Source organism: Ranitomeya imitator, chromosome 5, assembly GCF_032444005.1.
Source record: "Ranitomeya imitator isolate aRanImi1 chromosome 5, aRanImi1.pri, whole genome shotgun sequence".
NCBI classification, from domain to species: domain Eukaryota; kingdom Metazoa; phylum Chordata; class Amphibia; order Anura; family Dendrobatidae; genus Ranitomeya; species Ranitomeya imitator.
Window position 1 is genome coordinate 524,691,119 of NC_091286.1, and position 14,085 is coordinate 524,705,203.

The 14,085-nt window shown below is 46.6% G+C and overlaps 1 protein-coding gene across 2 annotated transcripts in view; it reads right to left on the reverse strand.

Annotated features, from left to right (window-relative positions):
- ATR (ATR serine/threonine kinase) overlaps nt 1–14,085 on the reverse strand; it is a 251,380-nt gene that overhangs the window by 35,826 nt on the left and 201,469 nt on the right. For both annotated transcript variants that reach the window (XM_069727562.1, XM_069727561.1), the window contains exon 44: nt 617–770. In XM_069727562.1, coding sequence (XP_069583663.1) covers nt 617–770 — 154 coding nt within the window. The remainder of the gene's footprint in view (nt 1–616; nt 771–14,085) is intronic.

Here is a 14,085-nt window from a genome sequence, read left to right on the forward strand (position 1 = left end):
TGGAAAGCGCGTGGTTAAAATTTCACCTCACAACATAGCCTATGACGCTCTCGGGGTCCAGACGTGTGACTGTGCAAAATTTTGTGGCTGTAGCTTCAACGCCTCCAACACTTTTCCTTTCACTTTTTTCCCCATTATGTAGATAGGGGCAAAATTGTTTGGTGAATTGGAACGCGCGGGGTTAAAATTTCACCTCACAATATAGCCTATGATGCTCTCAGGGTCCAGACGTGTGACTGTGCAAAATTTTGTGGCTGTAGCTGCGACGGTGCAGATGCCAATCCCGGACATACACACACACACACACATACACACACACATACACACATTCAGCTTTATATATTAGATTATTCTCCCCGTTTAAATACATAATTTTCTCCCTGCCACTATTCCTCCAGTAAACCGGCTAACCAAGGATTAAATGCCATTTATCTGCAGATGAGTACAGTTTCTTGATGTGACAGGTTAACTTTAATTGTTTAATATTCATTTTAATGAACAAACTTTGTATAAAGCTCTGCTCTGCACACATTGGTTATGAATACTGGAATGTACAAAAAAAGTAACCCAGGAGGAAATCTGGGCGCAGTACTATATCCAATTTATAATTTCATACCTTGTTGAAAAGACAGTTGAAATCCACATGGACACACTCGCCTGTCAGAGAATCGAACAGAATATTCTCACCGTGACGGTCTCCAAGCCCTAGGATGTAGCCAACCATGGACATCACCGCGGTAGAGCGGCAATATGCTGACCTGCTGTTATACCTGAAGAGAATGGTACATTTTGTTATTAGCACTATGACCGTGAACAGCCAAGAGTAGCATTTATATTAATGTCAGTTACACATTTCTTTTCATGCAATGCACGAACATGCAATAAAATAAAGTTGTATGGGTGTACATATCCTGCCACCTACATCTCGTCTACTCTGCTAGACTGACCAATATCTCCCTACACACAAGGAAGGAGACCTTTCAGGCTAGTTGAGCAGATGAAGAGAAGAAGGCTGGAACAAGCCTCTATAACGAGTCACGCGACCCCCCCAGCTGCGCTTTCAATTTAAAAGTAAAACATATTATGCTTGTAATGTAGGAGCACGGTGGCTCAGTGGTTAGCACAGCAGCCTTGCAGCGCTGGATTCCTGGGTTCAAACCACACTAAGGACAACATCTGCAAAGAGTTTGTATGTTCTCTCCGTGTTTGCGTGGGTTTCCTCTGGGTACTCCGGTTTCCTCCCACATTCCAAAGACATACTGATAGGGAATTTAGATTGTGAGCCCCAACGGGGACAGTGATGATAATGTGTGCAACCTGTAAAGCGCTGCGGAATATGTTCGCGCTATATAAAAATAAAGATTATTATTATTATGATTCATGCTACCTGTGGTTCAAGTAGTATCAAATCATGGACAAGTTCCCTTTGAACAAAATCGGTCACCTCGGAAAACACTATTTCTTAATGGGGGACACAAAACCAAGAGATAGTCTGCTGCCACTTGGACACTGCCGCTTATTGCATCTAAATAAAATTGGCTCCTCCCCAGCAGACTAAACCTCACCTGCTGGAGTCAGGCATCCTAAGATTTTTGTAGTGTTAGTTGGAGGTAAGGTTTGTTTCAGGTCTGGCTTAGGTTAAAGGGAACCGGTCACCAGGTTTAGCCGATGTAAGATACGGCCACTGCCTTTCAGGGCTTATCTACAGCTTTCTATAATGCTGTAGCTAAGCCCCCGATCGGACCTCAAAGATGAGAAAAATAAGTTTTATTATACTCACCCGGGGGGCAGTCCGGTCCGCTGGGTGTTGCAGGTCCTGGTCTGGAGCCTCCCATCTTCTTATAATCGCCGGCCTCCTCTTGCTTCATGGTTCCCCGACATCGCGCTCCGGTGCAGGCGTACTTATCTGCACTGTTGAGGGCTGAGGAAAGTACTGCAGTGCGCAGGCGCCGGGATAGGTCAGAGAGGCCCAGCACCTGTGCACTGCAGAAATGTGCTCTGCCCTCAACAGGGCAGATAAGTACGTCTGCGCAGGAAAACGATGACGGGGAGCCTGTGAATCAAGCAGGAGGGCAGCATCGCAAGAAGGTGGGAGGCGCCGGACCAGGACCTGCGACACCCATCGGACCGGACTACCCCCTGGGTGAGTATAATAAAACTTATTTTTCTTATCTTTCAGGTCGGATTGGGGGCTTATCTACAGTATTATAGAATGCTGTAGATAAGCCCTGAAAGGCGGTGGCCGTACCTTATATCGGCTAAACCTGGTGACAGGTTCCCTTTAAGCACTAAACTTTTTGCTTTTGCTTTTCAGATGGATGCCTCTGGGTAACAGAGGGCAATTATGCACTCCGGTGCACCCATGTAGCTACGGAGTACAGGCTGTAATTTTTCAGTCTGTATCCTTTCACGTCGGTGTGGCCGGACCAATGTACCTTGGACAACGTCAGTAGTCAGTTACTGGGGAGGAAATCCGTAAGCCAACAAGCCCCTGCCCGCTGCCGCACATAGCAGGCATGTGCACGGAGCAGACGTTAAAGGGATCTGGATTTCAGGACACAAGTATAGCCCTGTCAGGAGCCTTTCTATCCGCCCATCCTATTATTCATTTCCTTGTTGGTGTGTGTTCGGTTCCAGCAGGCAGTCCAAAAGTGTGTGTGGCTGTTGGAGCACTTGGCCAATCAGCTGACTGAATGTTTCCAGTCAATCATAGGGCAGAACGTTTCCAGACAGTCAGCGACTGTGTTACACCCAATCAGCGGTGGTGTCTCGGCAAGCCGAATTCCCGTCCCTTATGGTATGGCACTTTTTAAGGGGTGTGGGGAACAGAAGCACCTAGGCATCTTCTTCCTCGTGGGATAGCAAGCTTACAGGAGGAACAGATTCCTGAAATGTAGATGTGGTAGGCTGTTTGCTACTGGGAGCTGATACTAAGCCCTCTAACAGTTTTGTGTCACTGTCTAGTGGACCCTTCTAGTTTCTTTCTGCCCTTTCTCCATCACTTATAATGTCTGAGTCTACAGAGGACCGTGCATGCCCATTAGCACAGCCTGCACTTATCACTTTCTATGCTTGTGTAACTTATAACAGTAAATTTTCGACCAGTCAGTCTGTGGCATATTGTACTGCCCGTACCCTTCCTAATTCCTTGCTGGTAGCCACCCAGGGGACCTCTATGTCATCTGAGAAAAATATGGCCTCTCCTGCCTGGGCTTGTGATTTAGCTCTGTCCGTAGCTGAAATAGTGTGTCCAGTACGCTGGCTACGGTTGTGGAACGATTGCCGATGACTTCTGCCGGCACAAGAGCTCCGAATGCCGCTGTGAATGTATAAGATCCTCCAACTATTCAGCACCAATATGGCCGATCACAAAGGTGGTCCAGATGGCCTCGGGTTACCTCCTCATCCCGATTACCTTGACAGGGAAGGTGCCCAGATTCCTTTTCCCCTCCTCAAGGGATTCTATTCCCTCAGTGCTCAGAGTTCTAGTTCGGAGTCTGTCCTAGATCCACATCAGGTGGGAAACCTGCGAGAGATAGTGGACTGTTTGGTGTTGGCTGTTAATGCCCCTCCTGTTACTGAAACAACTTTATTTTATGAGGGCTAGCATGTGGATAGATCCTTTTCTAGCCATGAGGAATTTACAGAGATTTTACAGAGATTTTACAAAATAGGCCCCATATAATGCTCCATATGGTTCATTATGGCCCCATAAGATGCTCCATATACAAATATGCCCCATATAATGCTCCATGCAGTTCTTCATGGCCCCATAAGATGCCCCATATAATGCTCCATTCAGTTCTTTATGGCCCCATAGATGCCCCATATAATGCTCCATGCAGTTCTTTATGGCCCCATATAATGCTCAATGCAGTTCTTTATGGCCCCATAGATGCTCCATATAATGCTCAATGCAGTTCTTTATGGCCCCAGAGATGCCCCATATAATGCTCCATGCAGTTCTTTATGGCCCCATAGATGCCCCATATAATGCTCCATGCAGTTCTTTATGGCCCCATAGATAATCCATATAATACACCATGCAGTTCTTTATGGCCCCATAGATGCCCCATATAATGCTCCATGCAGTTCTTTATGGCCCCATAGATGCCCCATATAATGTTCCATGCAGTTATGGCCCCATAGATGCCCCATATAATGCTCCATGCAGTTATGGCCCCATAGATGCCCCATATAATGCTCCATGCAGTTATGGCCCCATAGATGCCTCATATAATGCTCCATGCAGTTCTTTATGGCCCCATAGATGCCCCATATAATGCTCCATGCAGTTCTTTATGGCCCCATAGATTCCCCATATAATGCTCCATGCAGTTATGTCCCCATAGATGCCCCATATAATGCTCCATGCAGTTATGGCCCCATAGATGCCCCATATAATGCTCCATGCAGTTCTTTAAGGCCCCATAGATGCCCCATATAATGCTCCATGCAGTTATGGCCCCATATAATACTCCATGCAGTTCTTTATGGCCCCATAGACGCTCCATATAGCATTGTGCCACATGTAATGCTGCTGCACTAAAAAAAAAAATGACATACTCACCTCCCGTCGCTGCTTCTCAGCACCCCTTCTCTCCGCACTGACTGTTCAGGTAGAGAGCGGCGCGCACACTAATACGTCATCGCGCCCTCTGACCTGAACAGTCACTGCAGAGGACGCGGAAGACGAGGCGGCGGTGGAACGCGGAAAGGTGAATATGAAATACTCACCTGCTCCCGACGCGGTCCCTGCATGTCCCTCGTCTCTGGGAGCGGCACCTTCTTTCTGTAGTGAGCGGTCACGTGGCACCGCTCATTACAGTAATGAATATGCGGCTCCACCCCTATGGGAGTGGAGTCCATATTCATAACTTTAATGAGCGGTGCCAGTGACTGCTGAACAGGGGAAGAAGCTGCCGTGCCCGAAGACCGTGGGACATGCGGGGACCGCACCGGAAGCAGGTGAGTATTTGACAGGTGTCGCTCCCCCTCACCCACCGACCCCCCCGCCTTCCATGACTCGAGTATAAGCCGAGAGGGGCACTATCAGCTCATTTTTTGGGGCTGAAAATCTCGGCTTATACTCGAGTATATCCGGTAATTGCCAAATGCTGTGGCTCAATGTATGGAGGGCAGACCTAGCTTTAAAAAAGATCACAGGCAGAACTACTATTCTAGGGGACTCTCTTAGTTGGATCTAGGCTGCTTCCTCAGTCTAAGGCCAGCCGTCCTATTTGGAGGCGTGAGGCCTTGCAGGTCGGCCCCTTTCGTCAGTTTCCAGGACTGGACTATTCGGGTTGGTAGGTTTCACCGAAGTTCTCCCAGGATGCTGGTTGCCCTTCTGGATAAGGGGCTAGACCCTTCGGGTACATAGGACCTGTCTTACCAACTCAATTTAAACCTACAGTTCGCTCACTAACATGCAAGGTAGACACAACTGAGAACAGTTCTTGTGGTAAAACCAAGTATTTTATTCATATATAATAGCAATTTTAAGCATGAATTAAAGGATATATAGTGACTATCAGAGTCATGTCATAAACATACAACTAATTACCGTATATACTCGAGTATAAGCCGACCAGAGTATAAGCCGACCCCCCTAATTTTGCCACAAAAAACTGGGAAAACTTATTGACTTGAGTATAAGCCTAGGGTGGAAAATGCAGCAGCTACAGCTGAATTTCAAAAATAAAAATAGATGCTCCATACCGTTCATTATGGCCCTATAGATGCCCCACATAAAGCTGTGTCATATAAACTGCATATATAATGCTCTGCACCGTTCAGTATGGCCCCATAGATGCTCCATATAAAGCTGTGCCACATATAATGCTCTGCACCGTTCATTATGGCCCCATAGATGCTTCATATAAAGCTGTGCCACATATAATGCTCTGCACCGTTCATTATGGCCCCATAGATGCTCCATATAAAGCTGTGCCACATATAATGCTCTGCACCGTTCAGTATGGCCCCATAGATGCTCCATAGAAAGCTGTGCCATATAGAATGCATATATAATGCTCTGCACCGTTCAGTATGGCCCCATAGATGCTCCATAGAAAGCTGTGCCATATATAATGCTCTGCACCGTTCAGTATGGCCCCATAGATGCTCCACATAAAGCTGTGCCATATAGAATGCTCTGCACCGTTCATTATTGCTCCATAGATGCTCCATATAAAGCTGCCCCATATAGAATGCTCTGCACCGTTCAGTATGGCCCCATAGATGCTCCACATAAAGCTGCCCCATATAGAATGCTCTGCACCGTTCAGTATGGCCCCATAGATGCTCCACATAAAGCTGTGCCATATAGAATGCTCTGCACCGTTCAGTATGGCCCCATAGATGCTCCACATAAAGCTGCCCCATATATAATGCTCTGCACCGTTGATTATGGCCCCATAGATGCTCCACATGAAGCTGCCCCATATAGAATGATATGCAACGTTCATTATGGCCCCATAGACGCTCCATATAAATCTGTGCAATATATAATGCTGCTGCTGCAATAAAAAAAAAACAAAAAAAAAAAACGACATACTCACCTCTCTTGCTTGCAGCGCCTCAGCGTCCCGTCTCGGCGTCTCTCCGCACTGACTGTTCAGGCAGAGGGCGGCGCGCACACTAATACGTCATCGCGCCCTCTGACCTGAACAGTCAGAGCAAGAGGACGCGAAGACGGAGCGGCGCCCGGCGTGTGGAACGCGGACAGGTAACTATGAGATACTTACCTGCTCCCGGCGTCCCTGGCTCCTTCCCCCGGACAGCTGGTCTCCGGGTGCCGCAGCCTCTTCCTCTGTCAGCAGTCACAGTTACCGCTCATTAGAGAAATGAATATGCGGCTCCACCCCTATGGGAGTGGAGTCCATATTCATAACTTTAATGAGCGGTACCATGTGACCGCTGAACAGGGGAAGAGTTGCGGCACCGAAGACCGTGGGACAGGCAGGGGGAGCTCCAGGAGCGCCGGGACCCCACCGCCAACCGTGACTCGAGTATAAGCCGAGAGGGGCACTTTCTCGGCTTATACTCGAGTATATACGGTACATAGGAATGAACAAGCATCAATACATCACCGGATATTGTAGCATCACTCCTCAATCGGAGGGACCTCGATTCAGTTGAGGAAGAAAATTCAGGGAAAACATCAAGACGGCCAGCACCTCTGCTTCACTTGTCTGAAGAATGTCCCTACCTCACTGAATCAGCCCCATGCTTTTATATTCTTTTCTTATCTGACTATATCTGCTTCTGCGCAGTACATTCTACAAAATCATCGCTATATCATCACGCACGGTCATGCGCAATGAAGACTTCCAAAACCTTCTAGCGCGTGATTAGTTTTAAGGTCATGCACAGTTAGTTGTTTTTCTGAGGGTCTTCTCTACTATTTTGTTATTTTTCAGGTTATTATACTCCTGTTTTGTGAGTAAGACGAGCTAGTTTTAACTACAGCAGACTATTCTCCTTCTGCAGCCACATTTTGTCCTATAACCCCTTCATGACCTTGGGATTTTCCATTTTTCTGTGTTCGTTTTTTGCTCCCTTTCTTCCCAGAGCCATAACTATTTTGTTATTTTTCAGGTTATTATACTCCTGTTTTGTGAGCCATAACTTTTTTATTTTTCCGTCAATATGGCCATGTGAGGGCTTATTTTTTGAGAAACAAGTTGTACTTTTCAACGACATCATTGGTTTTAGCATGTCGTGTACTAGAAAACGGGACAAAAATTCCAAGTGCGGTGAAATTGCAAAAAAAGTGCAATCCCCCACTTCTTTTTTGATTGGCTTTTTTACTAGGTTCACTAAATGCTAAAACTGACCGGCCATTATGATTCTACAGGTCAGTACGAGTTCATAGACACCAAACATGGCTAGGTTCTCTTTTATCTAAGTGGTGAAAAAAAGATCCAAACTTTGCTTAAAAAAAAAAATAAAAATTTGCACCATTTTCCGATACCCCATGATCTGGGGTCGGGTTGCTGTCCTGCAACCAACAGAAATAGCTTCTTCCAGGCCCCAATCTTCAGCTGGAAGTTCCCAAGCAAAGGAGTCCGGTTGAGCCGCACATAGTCCTCTATTTTGTCTGAAACGACGATGCCCAGATATATAAGCTCATGTACCACCCTTAAGGTGTCAAGGTGAAAATATATATATCTTTATACTCTTTTGTACTTTTATATATTCTGTTGCTGCGAAACAATAAGTTTTTCCCCTTTATGCTTGCTAATGCAAATTTAATTGTATTTAAGATGGCTGCCAGTATTCACCTTTGCCCTAGATCTGCTTTACTAAAGAAGCAACTTTAACATTCCAGAAGCCAAGTATTGTTTCTGGTGAAATGGAAACTTAAAGTGACGTGGAGGAAGGAGGATCCATCAGATAACGTCAGACCAACCAGAAGGACTGAATACTAGATACATTGCCTAAACCCTGCCTATTCCCGCCCTCTGCACACCTTCCCCCAATAGATCATATAATGTTGTGTATTAGGAAATAAAGTCAGTTGCTGTGACGTTGCTACACTTTGTAGACACACGAGCATGCAATGAGTTTGAACCAGCCTTTGTCTGACTCATTCTTCACTCCGGTACCACTGCTCTTATTCTGATTTGGAATGACTGGTGAAGGAAGGATATTGTCGTGACGACCCCGACAATTGGAACCCCAGGGTCTAGTGTCAGAGGAGCAACAACACAGACTTATCCCAATTAATAGATAATCCGGAAAGAGCCCAAAAATTTGGAATGCTGTTCATAACGGCCCCCCAGAGACTCCTGCGCATCTTCCAAGAATAGTAACACGTTGTCCGCGTTGTCTCTTCATAGTTTCCGTATCTAAATCCCTTTATGTCCCTATCCCTCCGTATCGCCGCCGCCAAGGGCTCAACAGCAATTGCAAAGAAGAGGCAACAAGGGGCACCCCTGCCACGTTCCCCTATATAAAGGGAAATCCCCCGACAAGAGCCCATTTACCCGTATCCTGGCTCTTGGAGACGCATATAACAATTGCACCCATTTTATAAATCTCTCGCCAAAAACCATAGCCTTCATAACCACCCACAAATACCGCCATTCCACCCTATCAAATGCCTTAGCGGGGTCTAAAGACACCACAACCCTCTGACTCATATTGTCCGACTATACCTGCATATTGAGAAACAATCGTCTAAGATTACATGCTGTAGAACTATTGGGCATAAAACCGGACTGGGCCAACATTTTGGCCAAGATTTTGATATCTATCGTTAATAACGAGATTGGGCGATAAGAAGCCGGATCTGTTGGATCCTTACCCTGTTTTGGCAACACTACAATTATTGTCTCAGGCGTGGACCGCGGCAACTCCCCCTCCACCAGACCAGCCTAATACACCTCTAACAAAGCGGGAAGCAATACCTCTTTATATTTTTTATACACCTCCCCTGGGATACCATCCACCCCTGGGGCTTTATCATTAGGTATAGAGGCCAGTGTAGCATCAAGCTCCTCCAAATTAAACGCCTATTCAAGAAGTCCCTGATCAACCGTAGAAAGTCTAGCAAGCTGAACCTCTGCCAAAAAACCATCCACCTCCTCCATCGTTGGTTGTAACTGCGATTTATAAAGATCCGAATAATAGTCTGTCATCACCTCCAAAATTGCCCCTCAACCAGTATGCTCCAACCCATCCTTTCCCTTCAAAGCAACTATATGTGTGGAGTCTCTCTGTGCTGCCACTATTCTAGAAAGGAGATGACCCGCCTTGTCCCCCTCCTTAAAATATTTAGCAGTTTGAAACATTCTCTTACGTTCTGCCTTTTTCATTGCCATCTGACATACTTTATTCTGCACTACTTTACACCTTTCCTGTGCTTCTGGGGACTGATCACTGATTGATGCCTCCTCAGCCTCCTCCAACTCTCTTAACATCTGATCCTTCCTGCCCATTTCTGACTTGACTCGGGATATCTCTTTAATGCAGAGCCCTCTGAAGTAAGCCTTCACAGCCTCCCATACTATCAATACAGAAGCCGACCAAGCATTAATTTTAAAATATTCCTTAATGTCCCCCCCATGTGTCCATCTAAGTCAATAAGGTGTAGCCAGAATGGGTTCTGCCTCCACATGCACCCCTTAGCAGGCAAGGATCCCACACCCTCAAGTACCACACTCATGGGAGAATGATCCGATATTGTTCTAGCCATATATGTTACCTCCCCAATAAGGCCCAACATCGGTGTATTGCCCAATGCCAGATCTATTCTTGACAAAGAAGTGAAAGAGGACGAGAAACATGAATACTTGTACACCCCAGGATGAGAAATCCTCCATAAATCATGCAGAGCAGTCTCCCTCAGGACGGCACCAAATGGTGTACAATTAGCACTCAGTTTCAACAGCCTACCCAGACTTCTGAAGAAGATCAGGGCAGAGGGTGTTCCAGTCATTCTCATTGCTCCAAACTGGCATCATAGGGCCTGCTATTTGGATGTTATCAATCTCCTGGCAGATGTCCCATGGGCTCTTCCAGACCACCTGGACCTTCTGTCCCAGGGTCAATATGTGGGCGCTCAATTTAACGGCACGGCTGTTGAAGCTGCGATTTTGAGTCGGCAGGTCTGTCTGAATCGGTCATCCACACTATGATTAGAGCCCGTAAGCCATCCTCATTTCCTCATTGCAACTGTGAAGACCTGAGGTTGTGGTTGTAATAATCACCTAGGCAGGTTAACGATGCAACTATTTTTAATTCCTTACGTCCATGGTTGTACAACAAATACAGGTAGATGGCCAATATACAATGTTCTCAGTCCACAGGTTCACAACCTGGGATCGATATCAGGCCATCCATCCATGTGCATCCTCGATCGTCTCCCTTTGAAGTCACTCTCCCAACTCCATAACTAAACATGTGGCTTCTTCCCCCCTCACTGGGATCAGCCCCCTGAATGGGCAGAAGGTACACACCCTCCCCCTTAAACATTTGTTTTAGCTCAAAGAATGAAGACTATTCCACCAGCCCATCACCTGGGACTACATGTGAAACCCGGTCTAGTGATGGCTCCATTGGGTCTACAATCCCCATCCACACAGTAGGACTTTTGGCTGGAAGAACAATGGAATGATAGTTCTTGGCCTTATTTATGCATTAAGGTACCTTCACACATAACGATATTGTTAAGGATATTGTTGCAACGTCACGCTTTTTGTGACGTAGCAACGATCCCGCTTAGTAGCAGGGCCGCGCTTAGTAACCCGATATTTACCCTGCTTACCATTGTAAAAGTAAAAAAAAAAACAGTACATACTCACATTCTGATGTCTGTCACGTCCCCCGACGTCCACAGGGTTAAAACTGCTTTTGGCAAGAGCGCTACTAATGCACGCGCTCCGGCCGAGAGTTCCCCTGCACTGACTGTCAGCGCCGGCAGTAACAGCGGTGACGTCACCGCTGTGCTCTGCTTTACGGCAGATCGTATCGCTGGTCGTGATCGTTGGTAAATCGTTTAGTGTAACGGTACCTTAAGATCTAGCTTGCATTTCTTCCTCTGCTTACTGTCACTGAATGGAAACTTGGATTCCTGAGGCTGAACTGATGAGCAAGCTAACAAAAATATCGATGCAATTGGTGCTGGGAAAAGTCTGCAACCCTGTTTAGCGGCGGACTCCATTCTACATGCATTGGTCCAATTTTCTTTAGTAAGTGTCTAGCTCCTCACATCGACCACCACACTTGCAGTGCTTATTTTAATTGATGCGAGTCTACCAGTACTTTGCCAATGTATTTTTCGTTGCCAGCACTGCTCTCCTTCTTACAGTCCGGATTGGAGGCAGGGCTAGCGCTCAACTCCCTCAAGGGTCAGGTGTCTGCCGTGGATATTCTGTTTCAGAGGAATTTGACATCTAGACCTCTGGTTAAGACTTCTCCAGGGGGTGCCACACGTTAGGCCAGAGAGATCTCTATACTTTTTTTTCTTATAAGGTAGTGTTGAGGCCAGTTCCGTCTTTTCTCCAGAAGGTGGTCTCGAGTTTTTCTAATAATGAAGACATTATTTTACTTTCCTTTTGTCCGGCACGTCTCATCCTATTGAGAAGGCATTGCACAGATTGAACACTGTTAGAGCTGTAAGGTACTATTAATTGGCCACTGCCTCATTCAGGAGTTCTGATTCCTTGTTTATTATACCAGAGGGCTCTCGTAGGGTCAGGCCGTTTCAAAGGCAACCATTGTAGGCTGGATCAAGACTGCCATTATCCAGGCCTATAGGACTAACACCAAGGTGGCCCCATTTAGGATTAGAGCACACTCTATGCAAACATTGGGAGCATCCTGGGCGGTTCATCATCAGGCACTGGCTTTGCAGCTCTATAAAGCAGCTACTTGGGCATTGGTGCATACATTTTCTAAGTTTTACCAGATACACACTTTTGCCTCGGGAGATGCATGCCTAGGAAGGAAGATACTGTAGGTGGCAGTAGAACAGACTATCGCTTTTTGGTACTCACAGTAAAATCTGTTTCTCGTTGTCTTCATTGGGCGACACAGCTCCCTTCCTTTGTTTATCGGGTTCGGTGTGCAGTTATTTTTCTTTTTGCCTTAATTCTTTTATCCTCCTACTGCTTTCTCACAAAACTGAGGAAGCCACACTCCAGTAGGTGAGGTGTAGTTGGCTGTTGAGGAGCCAATTTTATTTAAATACAATAATAGTGTTAGCCTCCAGGTGGCAACAGACTATTCCATGATTCTGTGTCCCCCAATGAATACTACGAGAAACGGATTTTATGGTGAGTACCAAAAATCTACTTTTACTTGCATATATAGGGCTTAGGAAAGTAAACAGTGTTACAATACTGCCTGGCTGCCTTATTAAAAGTGTGGCTAGCAACAGAAATAGGGATTTTTGTGTACTCACCGTAAAATCCTTTTCTCCGAGCCACTCATTGGGGGACACAGGACCATGGGTGTTATGCTGCTGTTTCTAGGAGGCTGACACCAAGTTGAGACAAAAAGAGTTAGCTCCTCCCCTGCAGTATACACCCTGATGCTGGCTTCCAGAGACCCAGTTCAGTGCAAAAGCAGTAGGAGATTAACAACAATATATTACATAACATTAGAGTATAACATGTCAGAGAAAGTCAAGAATCAAAAAGGTAACGAGCCGTAAGGCTAACAGGGTGGGTGCTGTCTCCCTCAATGAGTGGCTCGGAGAAAAGGATTTTACAGTGAGTACACAAAAATCCCTATTTCTCCTTCGCCACATTGGGGGACACAGGACCATGGGACGTCCCAAAGCAGTCCCTGGGTGGGAAACAATACAAGCAAATAACTCCGTGTACCATCTGACTATAAATGCGCGACGGCCGCTTGCAGAATACGTCTGCCAAGGGCCGCATCCGCAGAAGAATGAATGTCGACATTGTAGTGTTTTGTGAAAGTATGCAGGCTGGACTACGTTGCGGCCTTGCAAACCTGCTCCGCCGTTGCCTGGTGCCGGATGGCCCAGGAAGCACCGAGTGGACTGTGCTCTAATCCCCGCCGGGATAGGATTGCCCCTGACCCGATAGGATTCTTGGATAGAGGACCGAATCCATCTGGCTATCGTGGCCTTAGATGCAGCTAAACCCTTTCTGTGACCCTCCGGGAGAACAAAGAGGGAGTCCAATTTGCGGAAATGAGCAGTTCTGGAAATGTACCTCCTAAGGGCCCGTACCACGTCCAGGGTATGAAGGGCCTTTTCGACCCTGTGTTTTGGCTGTGGGCAGAAGGAGGGAAGAATGATGTCCTCATTAAGGTGAAAAGATGAGACCACCTTAGGGAGAAAGGGCGGAGATGGGCGTAGGACTACCTTGTCCTGGTGGAAGGCAAGGAAAGGTGCCCGGCAGGATAAAGCGGCCAATTCTGAGACCCGTCTGATAGATGTTACTGCCACAAGGAAGGCAACCTTCCAGGAGAGGACAGTTAGCGGGACGTCCTGCAGAGGTTCAAACGGAAGTTACTGAAGAACGCTCAGAACCAAATTGAGATCCCAGGTCTCTAACGGCATTCGGTAGGGGGGTACCACATGGGAGACCCCTTGAATGAAGGTCC